The 21116-nt window shown below is 34.5% G+C and overlaps 3 protein-coding genes across 6 annotated transcripts; 2 read left to right on the forward strand and 1 right to left on the reverse strand.

Annotated features, from left to right (window-relative positions):
* LOC109718849 (putative lipase YDL109C) lies at nucleotides 1038–8070 on the forward strand. Of its 4 annotated transcripts, none has more exons than XM_020245296.1 (12): nucleotides 1038–1169; nucleotides 2023–2112; nucleotides 2760–2827; nucleotides 3126–3196; nucleotides 3575–3844; nucleotides 4797–4960; nucleotides 5039–5094; nucleotides 5475–5527; nucleotides 5863–6031; nucleotides 6115–6212; nucleotides 6296–6400; nucleotides 7237–8070. In XM_020245296.1, exons 2-11 carry the CDS (start codon nucleotides 2027–2029, stop codon nucleotides 6398–6400), a joined length of 1140 nt encoding a protein of 379 aa, XP_020100885.1. In that variant the 5' UTR covers nucleotides 1038–1169; nucleotides 2023–2026; the 3' UTR covers nucleotides 7237–8070. The 4 variants fall into 4 exon arrangements, with proteins under 4 accessions (XP_020100885.1, XP_020100882.1, XP_020100884.1 ...); XM_020245293.1 differs by having other exon boundaries at nucleotides 1065–1169; nucleotides 1948–2112; XM_020245295.1 differs by lacking the exon at nucleotides 1038–1169 and adding an exon at nucleotides 1179–1718.
* Nucleotides 8630–14388, reverse strand: LOC109718651 (polyadenylate-binding protein-interacting protein 8-like). The gene is made up of 10 exons (XM_020244981.1): nucleotides 13815–14388; nucleotides 13400–13513; nucleotides 12941–12985; nucleotides 12197–12269; nucleotides 11984–12096; nucleotides 11258–11317; nucleotides 11035–11082; nucleotides 10666–10734; nucleotides 9637–9698; nucleotides 8630–9055 (listed from the first exon to the last, which is right to left on the reverse strand). The coding sequence occupies exons 1-10, from the start codon at nucleotides 14115–14117 to the stop codon at nucleotides 8998–9000; spliced, it is 945 nt and encodes a 314-aa protein (XP_020100570.1). The 5' UTR covers nucleotides 14118–14388; the 3' UTR covers nucleotides 8630–8997.
* LOC109718451 (intermediate filament protein B) lies at nucleotides 18522–19772 on the forward strand. Its single transcript, XM_020244698.1, has 4 exons — nucleotides 18522–18599; nucleotides 18701–18888; nucleotides 18961–19123; nucleotides 19527–19772. The coding sequence occupies exons 1-4, from the start codon at nucleotides 18522–18524 to the stop codon at nucleotides 19770–19772; spliced, it is 675 nt and encodes a 224-aa protein (XP_020100287.1).

Raw genomic sequence — 21116 nt, forward strand, 5'->3', positions numbered from 1 at the left:
AAGTCAAATTTTTAAAAATTAATCCCGAAATTGACCGGTTGACATCTCTACCCGACTCCGCCCGCGGTGCGTGTCAACAATCGCGGCGCCAACGCCGTGGTCAGATGACGCCCGCGTCCGTTGGGAGTGACGTCATCCGACGACCCCAGAAAACGTCTGCGAGCACCCTCCGTATGCGGGCAACCTCGGAAGCTTTGGAAAACCCCTTTTTACATTCAGCTCCTTCAAACCTTTTTTTTTTTTTTGTTTTTTAACAAATAGATCTAACGAATTTTTATTTATGAAATATAGTCCTTGATCCTTACGCAAGTATTATATTGATATTTTTAAATTAAATATAACGAATCTACACTCTAATTCTTCTTTTAAACCTAGGTACAATAACAGAAAGAAACATAATAATTCAATCACCGTATTTAAAACACGTTGATTGAATTATCGTATTCAACTTAAAAATACTATCTAGATGCTCGCGTAGAAGAGAACTAGTTATATAAATAAAAATTTATTAGGATAATTTATAAAATAAAAAATTTTGAGGACGCTAAGTGTGAACCCCCACGCTTGGGTCTATCTATTACGAGAATGTTTTTGGGTACATTCTCGGCAACATTTTCCATAGCTCTTTATAATGAAATTATCAGCTGAACCCGGTCCAATCTTACAACCGTGCACCAGCTTTCTCTCGACTTGTTGTACTATTTGCGATTTGTGATTTGATTCTTACACTTATATAGTTTTTTTGGTTTATATTAAATGATATATTATCTATTAATTCTTATTTTCTGCATATTAACTGATATATGTGTTCCACTTCAATCCAATAAAAGCTGCTCAATTTAATAAAATTTTTAATTTAATTAACTTATGCAAATTGAAATTTTATTCTACTAACCAAAAAAATCCAAATGGACGGTTGACACGTGAGAGGAGCACAGCTATAAATTATACACCGAGTGCACGCAATTTCTCCCTCAAGCAATTAATCTCCCCTCTCTCTCTCTCCTTCTAGATTAAAAAAAAACAAATATAAAAAAATAAAAATAAAAATAAAAAGGACTATAAATACTCCAATGGCGTGCGCGCCATCGCTATTTCGTAACCACCACTCCCGCACGAATCCGATTCCTTCGGGAATACTCATCGGTGGTCTCAAAGCACCCAATCGGGTATCCTCGATTCTTAGCCCTTCTCTTTCTTTTTGGTTAATTGTAGCTGGGATTCGTGATCTTCGAATGTCGCGGAGACCAATTTGATTTGGATTTTGAGAAATCACGCTTGAGAATTTGTGGAATTTTGGCTTTTTTTTGGGATATTTTTAGTGGGTGAATGAGCCTTTGGTGATTATTTGGTTTAATTTTGCTTCGCTGTGTCCCCATTTTTGGGTGATTTTGGTGGATTAGTGTAAGAGGTTTTTGATTATGGTATTGGAGATGAGATTTACGGTTGATAGATTTGTAGTTGTAGAGAATGGATTCCGAGTTTTTGCGATTTTTGGCAATCTATAGTATTGGGCATGTTTGGGGTCTCTTTGGCTTGGCCATTTAATAGATTTGTTTAAAGAAGCACCAAAAACTATTTTTTCTCACTATTTGTTTAAAAAGCTTGTTCCTACAGCAGGAAATGAAAGTTTTGAATTGAAGTTTCTACTTTTGGGGCCTAAATGTGCATTTCACTTATATGTCACATGAAAAGATACGTACTTTTTCGGTTGTCAGGTACCTGCAGTTATCTTTTCTTAAAGTAGAAAAGCCGTTTCAAAAGCTATGCCATACAAATACTCGGGAATGTCTTGTAGTGCAGCCAAAAATGGTTGCATTCAACTTTGCAATCTTTGACGGCTCGTTTTAAGTGCCTTCCAACACTAATTTTGCCGATATACTCAAAAAAGTTTGAGTCCTATCACTAGACTACAAGATATTGAAGCTGCAATCACTTGTTATGCAGTATCAACAACTTTATGCAGTAGCAGAAAATGTTTGGGAGTGACCTGAATTTAAGTATCTGTCCAATGACTACCAGTTTGATGGGTCATGCATCGTCCAGTGATAATTCCAAGATCAAACAGGGGCCCGATCACCTCCTCGTCCTTGTTCACGGCATCATGGCTAGGTATATAATGCATCTTTGTAATCTATTTTGTCTTATCATGCAACTTTGTACTCCTCTTTAGGCCATGCAAACTGAAATTTATGAACAAATACTATAGATAATTTTGCTAATTGATGATTTTCGCAAATATAAACATGCATGTAGACTTCACACAATTATGTTGAGCAATGTCGTAGAAATGTGGATTATGGTTGTGAGAGTATGTTTGGCATTTTGTATAGGAATCAATTTGCGCTGCTTTTACCTATTACCTAAGGTTTGACCTGGATTTCAATTTAGTTTTCAGAATTTCAATTTATAAATATTTAGTCCCTAAAATGTGTTCTGTATGACATTTGTCTGTCATGTAGTCTGGTTACCATGTTATCACCATCAGTAATTAGACTTGCCCTATGGTAAAACTCAAACTGTAACTGAGGATAAGTTTTAGGGAGCAAATAAAAACCTAGTCAAACTTTACGGTTAAGGATGAATTTGGAATCAGAATCGCACATTTGCAGCGTAGTTGTTTAATCCAAAAATTCTGAGACAGAAAATGAAACAAATGGATTAAACTTCAATAATTCAATATATTATGAGCCCTTCTTTGCGATTTGTTAAGATAAGGCTCATGGTTTTTAATGGTTTACCTGATGTGATTTATGCAGTCCTAGTGACTGGATTTATGCAGAGGAACAGCTGAAAAGGCGGCTGGGTAGCAATTTCTTGATCTATGGTATGGCTTGTCATCATCTATTTTCTATTACTTTCTTAAACATCTCTCTGTATTTTCAGTAGTTCTCTTCTACATTGTGATACTTCTGTAGTACCAAGTTAACTCGTCTTCTCAGTCTTTTACTAATCAATCTGCATGCCCTGCCTTGTTGAAACTGTAATATTCTTTTCTTAGTTCTTGCAATACTTGCACCTGCAGTTTCCCTTCTTTTCTATTACAATGTAAAAAGAAAAAGGGAAAAAAGCTGAAAGCATTTTCCAGTTCTGTGACACATATTTTTTGTTTGTTCCCCTTTCAGCAAGTTCATCCAACAGTTATACAAAAACGTTTGGTGGGATTGATGGAGCTGGAAGGCGATTAGCAGATGAAGTATGTGGTCAAACATTTACGACTTTTTTGCTAGACAAACACCTTTTTTCACTGTTTAAAAAATGTCTCTAAAATTGTTTTTTGTAGCTTCAGACCACTTGCAACTTCTAGGTCTAACTGTTCCTCTACAATTAGAGGTGCTGTACAATCAATCAGAAGTCTGCAACCATAATTCAAAACTGATGTCGAGTTCTAAGCTGTGCACTGTTATCATAAAATGGAGGAACAGTTTGGTCCAAAAAGTTGAAAACTCGACTTAATTTGCTCTAATACTAAAAATGTTTCATACTATAAAACCTTTTTTTTTCTATTCAAAATGGTCAATAGCTTGAGCTGTCCAGTTATTACCAATCTAATTATGGTGCCTTGTGGAAGCAGATCTTAGATGTGGTTCAACAGACAGATAGCTTGAGGAAAATCTCTTTCTTGGCACATTCCCTTGGCGGTTTGTTTGCAAGATACGCTATTGCTGTACTTTATAACTTGGAAAATTTGAGAAGGGGCCAGCATGGTTATTCTACGAGTCATACAAATGGAAATTCAGACAAACTAAAAAGCTTATCTGCATCGGGGACAATTGCTGGACTTGAGCCGATAAATTTTATTACCTTGGCGACCCCACATCTCGGGGTTAGGGGGAAAAAGCAGGTAATCTTTTGGTTCGCGAGTTGAGATTTTTGCAAATACAGTCTACGATTTTCTTAACTTCGCTATTTCAGTCCCGCTTTTTGCATTTTGGAAACTTTGGTCAGAATCCATTCTTTTGACCTTCTGATGAATTGATGCACTAGATATCTCATCCAAGGATATATTACTGCATGAAAAGATATTTTTCCAGAGGTGCACAATGGAAAAGGTGGATCTGAATTGCAAAATCAAGGAAAAGCTGCACTGTTTTTGCAAAATGGCCTTGGTGTTATTTAGTTAAACTATCACCATTTTAAAATGCTATTATCTGTAACTGCATAATTTCCTTTTTGCTTAATATTCATTTTCCCTGTTTTCAACCATGTCTTGAGCAATCTTCTTGGCTGCGTGATTGAAAATTTTCTCTTTTTCCTTCGAGTCCGTATATATTCATAAATGAGGCTAAAATTTAGTTTATAATTGTGGATGCCTTCTGGTTCAGGATAAAAGATATCTTCTTTGTAAGTTGCCGTTTATGCTTGTATCACTCTTCACCAATGTATGGCATTATCCAGTGCACCTGTAAACCGTACAATAAAGGATTTGATATCACTCTCTGCTTATACATTCTTACGTAATAAAGCTATCAGGAAGCATACAAGTTAAGCAATAAAAAAATGACAATGATCACGAGAAAAGATCATAGAAGAACATGATCCACTCTTTCTTTGGATAACAACTGAGCATCTGTGAGACAGGAGCAAAGAAAATCTAGCATTACAGTTTTCATTTTTAAGTATGTCTATATGAGAACATGTAAAAACGCATCTGGCTCAAGTCAGCTCATTTTTTCTAGTAAGTTCTGAGAAATGCATTATGAGGCTTAATTTCTGCCCATGATACATCTTGGCTGTTGAAACTAAATGTACACAGTACGCCAATTTGATATCTTCCCATTTATGATATTTGACAGCTTCCGTTCTTATTGGGCGTACCGATATTGGAAAAACTCGCACCACCTTTAGCTCCCATCTTTATTGGGCAAACTGGTCGACAACTGTTCTTGACAGATGGGAAACCCAGCAAGCCACCGCTTCTTTTACGAATGACATCTGACTCTGAAGATAAAAAGTTCATGCAAGTGGAATCAAAGAATATAATATAACCATAAAGTATTCTATTAATGATGTCTGACTAGTCTGCTTTTTCTTGCAGATCTGCTCTTGCTGCCTTTCAGTGTCGAATTTTATATGCTAATGTGTCTTATGATCGTATCCCTCCAAAAATTTATCTTCTGGTTATTTTGTTCTGCATGTTTTGAACAATTTTAGGAGCATTTTCCATGTATATATACAGTGATTATCTATTTGTAAATGAACCCTTGTACAATTTGAGTTCTGATGCCCGTAAAATCTGCAGGTAAGACAAACGGGTCTTGGGTAGTCACCCAATTCGTGGCAGCTTGTTTTGTGTTAGAAAAGGTTTCCGAAAGAGGGACTTTTTTGAAAGTACAAGGTTATATATATTTAGGAAATTAAGATTTTGAAGGGTCTATTTGAAAATTAGGATGTTACAGGGAGGGATATATATGTAAATATCTCTATTTAAAGATGGTTCTTTTCCTAGTCCAGTTTACCTGAGCTTACTTCAGATATGGTTGGCTGGAGAACATCTTCAATCAGGAGAGAAACAGAGCTTATTAAGGTTTCCTTCTTGTCTAAATTTTTTGTTTTTATGATTGGAAAACTAAACGTGTCAAAGATTTACTTAGATGAACTGACCTAATTAATGGGTAAATTATTTCATTTAGGAAGTGACATGCTGGAACATATCGATTAGTGTGTGAGCATTTTTTGTTAAGTGTTCTTAAAATTTTAAGTGAAATTGCTGTAGCTTATAATTGAAATTTGCATTTTAAGAATAAAATTACAACCTATCATTGATTTTTTTTTTCCTCCTCTTTTTTGGAGACTTCAAACCTATCTTAGATTGTTGAGCCATGATTATGAACGTGTTGAACTCTATTTCTTTTTTTACAGCCCTCCCGTCGATCTTTGGGTGGCTACAAGCATGTTGTAAATGTGGAAGATTGTCCTCCGGTGTCCTCCGAAGGACCCCATTTTCCATCAGAAGCAGCCAAGGGAAAGGAAGCAGCCCAAACTGAGCCAAACACAGAAAACACCGCAGAATATTATCATCTGATGGAAGGCATGTAGTTATTTTGCAGGGATATATGTGTAAAGCTCCTGTTTCTTTTCGGTGCATTAACGCTATTTCAAAAATTTTTACAGAGGAGATGATACAAGGGTTGCAAAGGATAGGTTGGAAGAAAGTTGATGTCAGCTTTCACTCGGCACCTTGGCCCTTATTTGCTCATAACAATATTCATGTAATGGTTAAATTGTCTTTCTACTTGGTGTTTTTCTATTCCTCTTTGTCTAATATCATCTAAATGCGACATTATTGGCTCAGGTGAAGAGAGAATGGCTTCACAATGCTGGTGCTGGTGTTATTGCTCATGTTGCTGATAGTATAAAGCAGCAAGAGTCTGCTACATTAATTGCCGCAAATCTATAGGTACGCAAAGGTTCACAATTTGATTTTATTAATAGGGCTAGTCAAATATGCATTGCGATTTATTCACGCACTTGATGAGCTAGTATATTGATATACGTCAAGCGGCTCCACACCTTTCATGTAACTTTCATGGGGGCAATTACTTCACAAAATATAGTCTTATCATGATTCATGCACGCCGCCAGTGAGTGGGAATATAAATCCGTCTTGGTTTTTAGATATATGCCTCTTCCTATGAAAGCGTAGGATTTTGATAGATGACTAAGTGTAGGCAGATGAAGAGAGAGCTGAATTAAATATTCATAAAAGGTGGGTGGATGATACAAATGGTTAATAACAGTGGTTGCTCATGAAATAATTCTAAGCTGATGTGTTCAAGTTACTTTATTTGGTTAAACAAAAAAGGCTTACAAGTTTTTTTTTGTTTTGCTCCATAGTTAGTAAACCAGCTAGGTTATTGAAGGAACATTTCATGTATTTTTGCCCTTATTTTGTGTCCCCTTCTATCAAATGCCTGGATGCCGACATAACCAAGTTTTCTCCATATATAAGGTGATTAATTATCTCAATCTGCAATTCTGTAGACTCTATTTTGTGTGTCGAGAGAGTATTCAGAAACCCTTTTTGTTCTCTTCTCTTGTTTTGGGTCATTGTAACTGAAGATTTTTTGATGTTTTTAGTGCTAAACTCTAATAAAAGAACTCATAAGAGCCAAAAGTAGCCATTCCCATTGTTCATTCATACTGTGCATAGATATTGTACTTTTATGGTTAGTGATGATTGGTCTTGAGGAAAATGTTTTTGAAAATGACTTGATAATGCTCTCTCTTGTGCAGGTATACGGGAAATTCTTTTTTTGAGAGAGAGAAAGGTAGCATGCTACCGCTTCATTCGGTATACGGAAAATTCTGAGTCCATACTTCAGACAATATTTTCTTCTTTAGACACTAAAGACTGCAATATACAACCAAAGAGCAGACAGCTGGTTAGACACATTTTTTTCTTTTTCAACACAAATTTTTACCGGCATTTTCCTCATCTCGATGAATCAGTAACCGGTAGGAAGAGCATAAGCGGAAGGATTAAAGCTTAAAAGAGTATAGAACTGGTAAGAAGATGTTGAAATCATGCAGAGAAACTGCTTTAAATGCCATAAATACGTGAATGACTATAAATGAAGAAGGGGCAGTCACCCCATGGCTATGTGGACATAGATACTTAAATGCTGAATAAAAGTTAAATGTGGGGTTTTTATTTTCCTCCCCCTTTATCCCTTTCTCTAATTTTCCTTTATTTCCCGAGGCCTAGTTGCCTCATCCTGTAGCTAAATTCACTACCTAAATAAATGAAGCGGTAGCATGCTACCTTTCCCTCAAAAAAAAAAAAAAAAGTTTAAATGTGACTATAGTTGCAGATGCTTTGACATTTCTTGCATACCATGAAGAAAAGAAGTTATCTTCATTCCTGAAGAGAAGCACTACGATAGTATAGATTGAAGAACTACAAATGTTTATTGTTTGTTTGTAAATCAGATAAATATTTGTTTTTGCTATATGTGGCAGGTGTGTGAACATTTTGTGATTTTTTTGTTTCATGGCATGGCACTTGTGATGGAAACGCATCAGGGCCTATTTGGATCAATTAGAGCTTCTATAAAAGTGTTAGTTAAATATAGTTATTTAGGAAAACAATACAATCTTTTTCCATTTGACTGAAACTCCAACAGCTTTATTTTGCAGTAGAACTCACAAGAAGCTTATTTTGGCTTTCAGTCGCAAACTTTCATTCACCAAAATTGTTGGTACCCTTTTTCTCTTTATGATGAGGCAAATATTGTTTGAGTTGAAGTGGTGATTTAATATGGACTAGGGATTCTCTCTCATAGATTTTTTTTTTTAAAAAAAAAGGAGGCAATTTGAAATATTGTTTGGTCGATACATTTTCCCTATGTTTTGTTATTATTATTATTATTTTTTCCTGCATATCTTTCTCCTAGTCTTTTACAATTTTTCTCTTCAAAAAAAGGTTGTGAGTTTTTATTTTGACAACGAAAAAGCCAGCAAAGTAGAATTTATAATTTCAAGCAAAATAACTACCTGTTGATTTAGTTATTTATTATTGTTGATTAATGTTAAACTCAGTAAGCAAGTATTCAGTAAGCATGAAATACCACATCACGCAGGTGTTGAGTAATAAAAAACTAAACAAATCCCCATTTCCAGGATATAGTTTGTATATAAATATATATAGTTAAAAGAGGAGAAAATATGCATGAATTTCTAGTTAATTTTTGTTTAGGTAATTTCTTACCTGTCAGATAAATAGGATAAGATAAAAGCCACAGAAAGCAACTTCCGTTGGCTACAAAAGATTGTCTAATAGTTGAACTTGAATCTAACGAATTAAATTTTTTAAAAAAAACCAAGACAACAAAAATAGGCCGGTTGGAGAGGCACGCAAGTCTCTCATTTGAACATCAAAGATCAACGGAAGTCGCATCCCGTTGTAGAAACTGGTCTCTTTGCTGACAAAAAGCACTTCCTGAAGAAGCCTCTTATGTGCTTTTCTTGCCCGCAGAAAGCTTTTCCGAGCCGGAGTCAGTGAGATGTTGCTCGAGGTACCCGCGGCCTAACCGGAGTCTTCGACGGACTCACCCTGAACAACACATGAAAATTTAAGTTGTTAAAAGGCCATTAAAAAGAGAAAAAAAGAAGAAGATCCAATCTCTTGTTGTTTTCGCCATTTTGATCTGCGCTTGCAGTTTTCGTAGGTCCTGTCGAACCATCGTACTTTTTGATCATCTCGCCTGCAGGGGATCTAAGCAATTGTGTATACAGTATACACACGGCACGCAGGGGAGTTTTGGTCATGGAGCTGTAAAAGTAGTCTCTTGGAGATTCAAAACGAAAATCAAGTAGATATCCTATGCAATGTTGCCTTCTTGTGAAAATATTCGAAAGCAAGGCATTTGGGATTGCGTGCCAAAGTTGTAAAGTTTGGAATTTAGAAACAAATTTGGCGAATTCATTCATTTACAAGATTTGGACTAGTTTTCCTCCAGGAAAATTTGGCGGATTCCGAAAGAGATTACGACTAGTTTCGCTGGATCTTCAAGGTGATGATTTTTTATTTTTAATATTGAACTAGCAAAATGCAGTGAAATATTTAGCCCTCCAAAATTAGTAATTAACCACAATTTGAAACAAGCATTTTGGAATACAAGAGAGGATATGCACCTGACAGGAAGAGCACCCAAAAGCATGCCGCTACAATTCAGAGCTGCAATCGCACTTTCCGCCTGCCATTAATTATTAACAGGAAAAAAATCAGTGAAAATCAGAAAATGATGAAGAGGCGACCACTTCAAAATGTATTAAATGAACAGGAATATCATTCATTTGAAGATAAACTTATGTTCAAGTGTCTAGCTAATCCAGCAGACGTAACTAATCCAGGATTGACGCAGACCTACTAGCATTTAAATCACAGGAGATGTTGAGGGTTTTCGAGTTGATGAAAGCTGTACCAGTTGTACTACCCAGGCCATAATTTTATCAGGTAAAGCAGGATTTTAGATCCATCTAGAGTTAAAAGTACATAACAGAACTGTACTTAAAAGTACCTGAAGTACAAACATTTTGTGATAATTAGAAATGTGGTATTTTGCCAACACCATCATAAGCATTTTCCGACTGTTTGAACTTCTTTACAGATAGATTTGACTTAGAAAAAGATAATAAAAACACAAATGGGTAGAACTTCAGGTCAAAAAACACAATGCTCACTTAGTAGCAGTCGTGCATTGGCAAATGAAAAGTCTAGAGCTTTTTCTGTAACAAGATAGTGAAATGAGCTTATGTGCAATAAAAGCCAAAGCTCCAATTTTTAAGTTTTTAAGTTTTTGCTTCTGCTGTAGCAAGATGCCTACTAAGTGCCTTTTCAATCAGCTCAATTCAAACAACATTTGTTCCATCAGGGTTACAAAGGCCCTTTAGGGAAAAGAAAAATTTTATGTGCCGAAAGCCCGAAGAAATGAACTTTAAGATAAAAAATTACAGAGAAATAAACTTCACAATCAGCATATTGTGCAAATTTATATATAAAGCATAATACTAAATCAAGGAAATAAAACGACAGAAAAGCCTTCTAGTTAACTTTCCATTATGACAAAAAAATATATATATATACTTGCATTAGCTATAGAAAGCATAGCTATTTATAAACAATTGAAAACTTAAGCAAAAGAGCAGATCATTAATGCTTACATCAACAAACTCGACGAATGCAATACGTGTGGAATGCACATTATCTCCAAGAAGCCTCAAACGAGAAACCTGTGCAGAAAAATAGAATGAAAAATCAGAGGAGAAACTATAAAAAAGCTTAGAATGCCAAACAATAAGAAGTTCAATAGAATGAAAATTTCTCCACAAAGAAATTTAGTTGTTTTGTCTGGCATCATGAACAACTGTGTTCTAAGATGCAGCTTTTAAATAAAAAAGACATCATTGCTTCTTCAAATTGTTCTCCTATAAACCACTTACATGGAGGCTCCAAAAAGGCTAAACAGCTAGGGCCTTTAATTTGTAAATCATTACATTAAGAGAATTGACGGAATAAGACAGTGTACTTACCTCACCACAATATTCTTCAAAAAAAGCCTGTACATCTGTTTGAGTAGCCTGTGAAAGAGGAAATAGTTAGCCTGAAGAAGCTTCATTCGATTACCAGGAAATGATGAAAGTCATCTTAAATTCAATTAATAAAAATGAGTAAACACAAGGCCATAATCACAGTAAACCAAAATAAAATCCAATAATAATTTTAGCAGCAGTTGTAGCAGAGATGTCTGTTTACCTTTTTGTCTATGTTTGTACAGTAAACTGTCCTTACAACCATTTCCTTTTCATCCTCCGACTGTGATCACTCACACGGTTAGAAATATGGAAACAATAATGATAATGAATTAAAGGAATGTTAATGCAATCACCACAAGGATAATGAACAGAAAAGTCAGCAAAATATAGTATTGATAATTGCCCCAGTCGAATATACATCTGTGGAAAATCATTTTATATACACATATACCCTTGAAAATGATGAATTTTTTTGTAAACACCTTGAAAATCCAGTTTCTTACAAAATTCCCCTTAGCTATATTGGAGAGTCATCCAATTCATGGGGGATAGTTGGCTTTATATTAGAAAAGGTTCAGAAAGAAGGAATTTTTGAAATTAGAAGAGCATATGTGCACGAAATTTAAGTTTTGGGCTGAAATGCAGACAGCCTAATTAGGTATATCAAATTTTGCACTTAAAGCCTCTTGATAATCAGAATCTACGGATAATCCCTTATTAGATTTATGAAACACTACCTCTCTTCTATGGGGGTTAAAGTGAAGATTCTAACAAATTAAGGTGCTCTCAAGGGGGTAAAGTGTGAATTGCAAAATATTCAGGGTATTTTCCAGATATTTAGCATGACGTTTGTGATGGATATATGTAAAATTCAGATTTTGCAGGGATATATATTTAGACAGATAATGTTGCAGGGGCACAAATGTTAATATCTCTTCTAACTTACTCGTGGAAGGAACTTGGGATTCACAGGCAAAATGGCAGTCCTGGATGGCAAGACTCTAAGAGGGTAGTAACCCAGCATGGTCCCACCAAGACTTAATGCAGCCCTTGCACCATCTAGCAGTAAACAACGAAATTCCATCTTTGATTAATATATACAGCTCACAAATGCCGCACAAATCTCAAGACTCTGCTAACTAACAAAAGGATAACTTACCTTCATCAGAGAACTCGACAAACGCAAACCTTAGAACTGAGTGTGGATCGCCACAAACCCGACAGTCCACAACCTTTAAAAGAAAATGTCAGGGAAATCCATTTCTCCTTAATTTATTTTCCTTGTGATCAAAGCATTTGATTATCAGTAAATTAGAGCATCACTTCCAATAAAAATATCCTAGATGAATCAGATAATTGAGTCTACCATAGCATACCACATATTGCAGCTTTTTAGGGTAGAAAAGAAATATCTCTGACAGCACTAAACACCACAATATTTCATATCTTAGTCTGTGATAGAAGTTAGTTCTATTGTTAGAACTTAGAAAAAGAATTACCTCAAGCAGCTGCTTCATGAATTAGTGCAAGTTCTTTGACTGATTAGGCATTAAGGCCTACATTATTGTTTACTTTTCACTGTAGAGAGAGTCAGTAGATGTTACTTGAGCGATAATTGGACTTCTTTATTTTGAAAATGCCCGAGAACAGCATGATACCGCATAAAAGGGCAACACTAGAAGCAGTATAAAAAGAGGAAATAAGTGAGTATCATACTTTTCACACTGCATTCATTATTTCTAACTCAACCTATAAATCAAAAGCATATACAACTTCATTGCAACTTGATTAAAACATCAACTTATTCTTTCTATGTTGGAAAAACTAGACAATCGCAATCTTTATATATAAAATGCAAAATTGAAAGTTTAAACTTTTTAGACTTGCAGATTGAGAAACTTACTTGCCCACAAGAAGCAAATATTTCAGCTAGCTTCTCTTCAGTCACCTAATAAATATATTGATAAATTGGGTAAATTAGCATATTGATAATACTATATAATAGCACCTAAGTAAAAATTCTAAATTTTCCCGGAACCCTTTCTGGTCTATCTTCTAATAATAGCTTCTCTACTCAGATAAGCAGCAATTAATCAAACATTTGGCAAATGAAACCCGAGAGCATTGCTGCTGCACGAGGCTAAAATGAGCTTCTAAACTCAAAGTCAGAATATATAATTTGAAGATTTTATTTTGGCTGCAATAAGAAGCATTTAAAAGTTCTTAAACAAAAAGCAGTTAGTGTTCTGTTAAACAGCTTTAACATATAAGAGTACTTCAAACTCTAGCTAAGGCCAAATAAGCCCTTAACTCATTTATACAGTATAAACATAAATTAAGGCAAATATGACAAGAAACTCACATTGTGATCTATGTCAGAAACATATACAGTTCGCCGAATGCTATCCTCCCTTTCAGCTCTTCGCGCCCGATGATCATTCGTTCTTCTCCTTCCCTGGTTGTATCCATTCCTCCTCTGCAGGAATTTTTTTTTTTTTAAAAAAAAGCATATTTATTTTATCCATAATTATTCTTAATTCCAAAGAAGGTCCAATTTTTCCTCCTAAGAATCAACAAAAAGTAAAATTCAACAAAGACCAGCACCAAATAAAACAAAAACTGCCCCTAATTATACAGCAGATCATAATAAATATCCCTGATTCCCAGAAACCCAAGAGGCATACTTTTACTTCAAAAAAAAAAAAAAAGTTTAATAAACATATGATCAAATCAAATCAAATATTCCTAAAAAAAAATAATATATTAAATTAAATTACCCTGCGATTCTGCTGGCCGTTGCTACTCAAATCCTTGTAACCACTTGCATCAAAAATTGGGTAATTACTACAATAATTATCGTTCGTCGCGACGTAGATCGGCGCATCGGGCGAGAGCCGGCGATCGGGCCCCCGCTTCCCACCGTGCGATGAGGGGAAAAACTCTTTGGCCGAGGGGTTCAGCTTCGAGAGCAATTCCACGAGCCTCTTCACCCCTCTCTCGTACTCCGACTCCTCTGTCTCCTCCGCCGCCGCCGCCTCCACCGCGATCGCGTCCTCCGCCGCCGCCGCAGCCGCCGCCATTAATTACCCCCTTTGCGGAAGCAAAACCCCTCAACTCGATGGGGAATGGGCCAAAAATGGCAAAACTCGTGAGTGCTAATTATGGGGAGGGGAACGGGGGCGTGATTGGGGATTTGATTATGGAGAGAGAGAGGGGGGGAGGGGGGGAAGGGTTTCGATCGATTGATCGATCGTTCGATCGATATGGGCGTGGTGGTAGTTATAAATAGGAAGGTGTTCGGATATCTCTCTTTCTCTCTCTAAGAATAATAAGTTGCTGAGTTTAATTTTTTGGATTTAAAAAAAGGAAGCTTTTAAAAGAGAGAGAGAGAGAGAGAGAGAGAGAGAGGAGGAGGAGGAGGTGTCCTATTTTATATTGTCCTCTACTCAATTTTTTTAATTACTAATTTTATTTGGTTTTTAATAAATATGATATCTCCTATACAAATGGAAATGCTAATATTACTTTCCATAAAAAAATATGTAGAAATAGTAAAAGTAAAAATAAATTATATTAACTTTTATAATTGTTACAAAGTATATAAGTATAGTAATCCTAATTAAAGTTTGCTATTTTTAAAATCTTGTTTCTAGTAAAGCAGAAGATCTCAAATATTTCTAAAATTGTTTAAGCATTCAAAAAGGTGAGTCATTTCGTTTTCGTCAATAGAAAACTAACGATATCTAGGACTTGAGTGCGTAATTCAGACAACGTTATAGTTCGTGCACTTTGTTAGAAAATCGAAACATTCGAATAGCAATGTTTGGTTAAAAAAAAGGTAAATTTTAAATACCACTCCCGTAATTTCGCACTTATTTATTTTACTATCATATGGTTGGTTTCGTTTTAATTTTTTCATCAGCTTCTCTATTAATATTTTGTTAAATTATATATAAAAAATTTCAAATACTCTACCTAGAGTTATTGAATATTCACTTTAGTATCCTAAAGTTTTAACTTTATTATTGATTTAACAAAAAAAATTAATAGAATCGATAATAAAAAAATAAAAATAAAATCATAAAATACTAAATTAATACATTTTTAACTACATGATGATAAAGTGAGAAAGTGTGAAACCACATGAATGTTATTTGAAGTTTTTCTTTTTTTTTGGGCTAAAGTAAAGTAATATTTTCTCCTTAGGCAATCATATTGACAAACATGAGTAGATAAATTAGTAGGAAAATTTTCAAATATCATTTCTGTAGTTCGCGTTTTCTCACTTTAGTATTCCGTGGTTTAAAATGTATTATTTTCGTAACCTATGATTTTATTTTTTTCTTTTTATTGTACCCTCCACTAATTATTTTCGTTAAATCAGTGACAAAGTTAAAACTAAATAGTAATAAAGTGAATATTCGATAAACTATAGNAAATGCTAATATTACTTTCCATAAAAAAAATATGTAGAAATAGTAAAAGTAAAAATAAATTATATTAACTTTTATAATTGTTACAAAGTATATAAGTATAGTAATCCTAATTAAAGTTTGCTATTTTTAAAATCTTGTTTCTAGTAAAGCAGAAGATCTCAAATATTTCTAAAATTGTTTAAGCATTCAAAAAGGTGAGTCATTTCGTTTTCGTCAATAGAAAACTAACGATATCTAGGACTTGAGTGCGTAATTCAGACAACGTTATAGTTCATGCACTTTGTTAGAAAATCGAAACATTCGAATAGCAATGTATGGTTAAAAAAAAGGGGTAAATTTTTAAATACCACTTCTGTAGTTTCGCACTTATTTATTTTACTATCATGTGGTTGGTTTCGTTTTTATTTTTTCGTCAGCTTCTCTATTAATATTTTGTTAAATTATATATAAAAATTTTCAAATACTCCACCTAGAGTTAATGAATATTCACTTTAGTATCATAAAGTTTTAACTTTATTATTGATTTAACAAAAAAAAAATTAGTGAAATCAATAATAAAAAAATAAAAATAAAACCATAAAATACTAAATTAATACATTTTTAACTACAGAATGATAAAGTGAGAAAGTGTGAAACCACATGAATGTTATTTGAAGTTTTTCTTTTTTTTGGCGAAAGTAAAGTAATATTTGCTCCTTAGGCAATCATATTGACAAACATGAGTAGATAAATTAGTAGGAAAAATTTTAAATATCATTTCTGTAGTTCGCGTTTTCTCACTTTAGTATTCCGTGGTTTAAAGTGAATCACTTTCGTACCCTATGATTTTATTTTTTTCTTTTTATTGTACCATTCACTAATTATTTTCGTTAAATCAGTGACAAAGTTAAAACTAAATAGTAATAAAGTGAATATTCGATAAACTATAGATGAGATATCTAAAATTTTTTGTATATGATTTAACGAAAAGTTAATGGAGTAATTGACGATAAGAAAAAAATTAAAATCACAAGACACTAAATTGATAAACTTCAAATCACAGAATACTAAAATGAGAAAGTGCGAAACTTTTTCTCTATTTATCTTATTTTAGCGTATTTTTCTTTGCCCCGGCTGTCTCACCTTGTAGTCAATTTTATTTTCTAAATAAATAAAGCAATAACACGCTATTTTTTCTTAAAAAAAAAATTACAAAATTACATTAGTGATATTTGAAGTTTACGAAAAATTAGTAAAGATTGACAGATGGTGCACGGATGTACAGATACACTACTCTAGATTAAAAAAAAAAGAAAAAGAAAACTTACTTTATTATTTAAGAATTTTATTTTTTAATAAATAAAAAGAAATTGAGAGAGAAAAAGAAGTGTAAGCTTGGGTCAGCAAAGTGGTGGTTAGCTTGGCACGCATGTTAACCTATTTGGATGAGATGGAGTTTGTTGGGAGTGTAAAAATCCTTTTTCGAATTTAATTTGTATTTATTTTTTTTTTCCATTAAAGTATGTGCATGCCCATGCTACACACCTTATTAATGCTTATTTACAAGCGTAAAATGTACGCATAGTCTTTATACTATTCCAATTCTACAGCTTGGTCCCCGAGCTTTTTCTTTAACTTTAGAGGACTTGTACTTTCACAAATATATAATTTAGTCCTTAAAAAAGTCTATTTCCTTTGTAAATAACTATTTCAAACCTATCTAGAAGATCTCTTATATATATTATTATTATTTTATTTCACATTATTATTAGGCGCCCGTGTACGGATTTGTTGTTTGGATATTAGAAACTTGTACTGGTAACTACTGGTTATTATTAAGCAGAGCAAAGCAAGAGTAGTACCTCTTAATTTTTTTAAATTTCATTTTTGATTGTTCTATTTTTTTCATTGAGTATAAGAAATCCTTTTAGAAATTGAATTCAAACCGCATGTCAAAACCAAAGCAATTTGGTAAAATTTCTCGCAATTGTCTTTCGCACGAAGAATTTTAAAATCTCGTTGACATTGTCACATGATGTTAAGAATTAAGGAATTTATGCTTAAATCAAATCAATAGTATATTGACAAATTAATATAAAAAATAGTATGAAATATAGTTTAAGTGAAATTCGGTAAAAGATATGGCCAATTTTGATTGGGTTCAACAATAAATATATTTGATAAAATAAAGTTACTAAATGCTAAAGTGAAGAGGCCATATTTCGCTTACTATTTGACTTTCAATTTATAATAACATATATTTTCATTCTCTCAAAATTTCTAAATAATAATTCATGACGGTGATCTTCAATTAAGATTTTTTTAAAAAAAAGTAAAAAGCAAAAGTTACTTTCTTCATCGATAATTAGTAGATGCACGATTGATAAAACGAATAAATAAGACAGAATATAATGTAATAATAATAACACTAATAATATATTTAAGAAAAAGGCAACAACAAAGATAAGAATAAAACACATCATGAAACATTGGCTATCAATCAAAATAATAATTCGTTTACTATTAAAAGGGAATCATATATTTGCATAAAAATCAATCCGGGACTAGTGTTATAATGTCCCCTTTTAAACGCCTTGATTGGTTCATGTAATTTTAGACTGATTTCTTTCTTTGTTTTAAGATTTTTGTGCAGTTTATTTATGAACTTGAATCGAAATTGAGCCAAACTATGAGTTTTGAGTTATATAAACAAATTTGATGTACTGTAGTTAGCGGTGTTTTTAGATACAAAATTTTTAGGCTAGTCTTAGATAGAAATGTATATATTTTCAAGCCTATATGCTCGAGCCTAGCTTTATATGATTATAGAGCCACGACTCCGAAGTTTCAAAATTTTTTCACAAATAGCTCAGGCTCATCTCATAATTACTTTTTTTTTTTCTTTTTACCATTTAAAATTTGAACTGGGGAAGTTTTGGGGATTACCTTGGGGGTTACCTTGGGTACCCGTAGCAACGCTCGGAAAACAAAATTCCCGCCAAATAACTCCGCTCCTTACCCTCTTCGTCTTCTTCGTCGTCGTCGTCGTCCTCCTCCTCCTCCTTCGCCATGGCGCTCCCCTCGACCTTCGAAGAGCGGCTCCAACAAATGGAAGTAACCCTAAGCCAACGCCTCTCCCTCCTCCAGGTGCGCCCCCCCCCCGCTAAAAGCCTTAACTACCACCTCCTTCCCCTTCTCTCCCCACCCCCACCCCCCCACAAACCCTAATTCGCGTCGCCTTAGATCAGATCGAGAAGGATCTCCAGGTCGCCAAATCCCAACTCCTCGCCACCAAGCTCTCCAGCCTCCGCCGCATGGAGCAGCGGCGCCTCCTCCTCGAGCGCCGCCGCGCCGAGCTAGGGTTCCGGATCCTCGCCGCGAGGTCCGAGATTGACGCCCTAGAAGCCCGCTACCACGCCGCCGCGCGAGAGATCAGGTAATTTTGCTCCTAATTTCGACCCTTTTTTTTTAGTGTTTATCGGTGTGATTCGATTTGATTTGGGATTAGGGCTGTGAAGGGGGAGATCGAGGAGGTAGAACTGAGGGGGAAGGAGAGGGATCGGTGGTATGAGATGAAGAGGTTGGACATGGAGGAGTTTAAGGAGATGAGGACGAGGTTCGTTGCCGAGTCCCGCGAGGAGGTGGAGAGGTTGAGGAACTTGGTAGCTGAAGTAACATCTCTTTCTCCTCTCTCTATAAGCATCCAATACTTCGGAACAAGATGATAAAAGCAACGTTCGCGAATGCGAGTTGAGCCGAATAATCTAGTTTGGATGTGATTATAATATCTTACCCAAGGTTTGGGATTGAACTAAAATCCCGTTGTATACCACTGGTTCCGAGTCGCTAAACCATCTCCGACCGCGTTTTTCGTCTAAAATTGAATTCGATAGAATAAGACAAGAGACAGATACTAAGAGAATGGTTTAGTGACTCGGTGGTTTTCGTCGATATAGATTGGGATTATTGGCGTGGCAAAATAATCTCGAATTCTACTCAAGAGGTTCAAGAAATATACGTAAGTAATTGACCAAAAAATGTTACGTAACCTTAGTTCGCGAGCATTGTTCTCAGCTCAAATCAACACTTAAAGATCTTCAGAGCAAGGATGGATGCTCAGCGAATGCTGAAATTGAAGCAGCAGAGGCTAAAAAGTCTCACCCTTTAGCTGAGAAGGAGAAGCTGGATCAGAAATTGGCTTCTGCTTACAGATTCAGGACACTGCTACAGAAGCAGATTCAGCAAATGTTTTGCTCGCAGAACAAAGAGGGGGAGATAAATGCCAGAATGGCAATAGATGGAGCTGAGGGAGATTGTTAAATATAAAAATGTTTAAACACCGTTTTCTAACAGCTTAAGTTTTTAGAGTATAACGGTTGTTTCACATGGTATCAGAGCAGGAGGTCCTGGGTTCGAGTCACGCCAGGCTCCTAGCATATTAATTTCCTCCCATTTAATTCAAGCCCACGTCATGGGCCGATTAAAAAGTCTTGATCTCAGACGTGAGGGGAAGTGTTCGTTCTCTAACAGTTTAAACTTTTAGAGTACAACGGTTGTTTCACATAGATCAAGAAAATAAAGCTACAGGTTATTGAGGTATTGAAAATTTCCATCTCTTCACTTTTAACTGTTCTCCTATTTTGTGGTTAAGATTTGCCTGTAGCTCAACATGATATCAACATGATATTGGATTGGTTACTTTCTTTGTTGTATATGGTAGGAAACTGATTGTCTGAATGTGCCATGCATTCTTTGATGTTTATTTTGCAGCAAAATCCTTTTTTTTTTTTGGGTCTTTTGCATTTTTCACCTATTAATTATTTTTCAGGTTAGGAGGCGCTGGTTCGGCGTAAAACGAATCGAAAAATTATTTTCGGCATGAAAAATGATTTGGTTCAACATAAAAATATTTTCCCGTGAAAGTATTTTTACGGATTTGGAAAAAAAAATGAAACTTTTTTTGTTTTTCACTAATTTTCAGCCGAAAACGAAAACTAAGGCTGCTTAAAACTTTTTTCATTCATTTTTTTTCACCAAACTAAATAAATGTGAATTTTTTTTTCTTTCAACCAAACAAATATTAATAAAAAATAATTATTTTTTCTTACAAACCAAATATTATAAAACATAAAACTTTTTTTCAATAGAATTTTTTTTTACGAAAAATTATTTTTCATAGTTTTACGTTGAAGGAAACGAACATTTAATTGCGTTATTAGTCTCCAATTATAAAAGTTCTGTGCCAAGTTGACCCGAACTGAAAATTTTAGTCCGGGCCAATGTTTGCTTAGACCTGTTCATATTTCCTTTTCTTTTTTTGACTTGGCCTCTCCATATTATTCCTTGTAACCTAAGAAAGATTCCTTATATATCTTGTATTCAAAACAATAATAATAATAATAATCTTGGACAAGAAATTTAGGCTCCTAACTAAAATACAAAGCTTCAAGGAGTATCTTAGGCCCTGAAGCAAGACTTTGTATTTGGACTTTCCTTCACGTAATTGCCAAATTTGTTAAAAAAAATAATAGAAAAATATAAAGACAGTGCATAATTTTTTTTTTTTTTTTGGTTGATACCCGCTTCGTTTATTTTATTTAGAAATAAACTTAGCTGGAAATGTGAATCAACTAGGATTCGAATTTGGGTCTCGGGTACTAACCA

This window comes from Ananas comosus, linkage group 12, assembly GCF_001540865.1.
Source record: "Ananas comosus cultivar F153 linkage group 12, ASM154086v1, whole genome shotgun sequence".
NCBI classification, from domain to species: Eukaryota; Viridiplantae; Streptophyta; class Magnoliopsida; order Poales; family Bromeliaceae; genus Ananas; species Ananas comosus.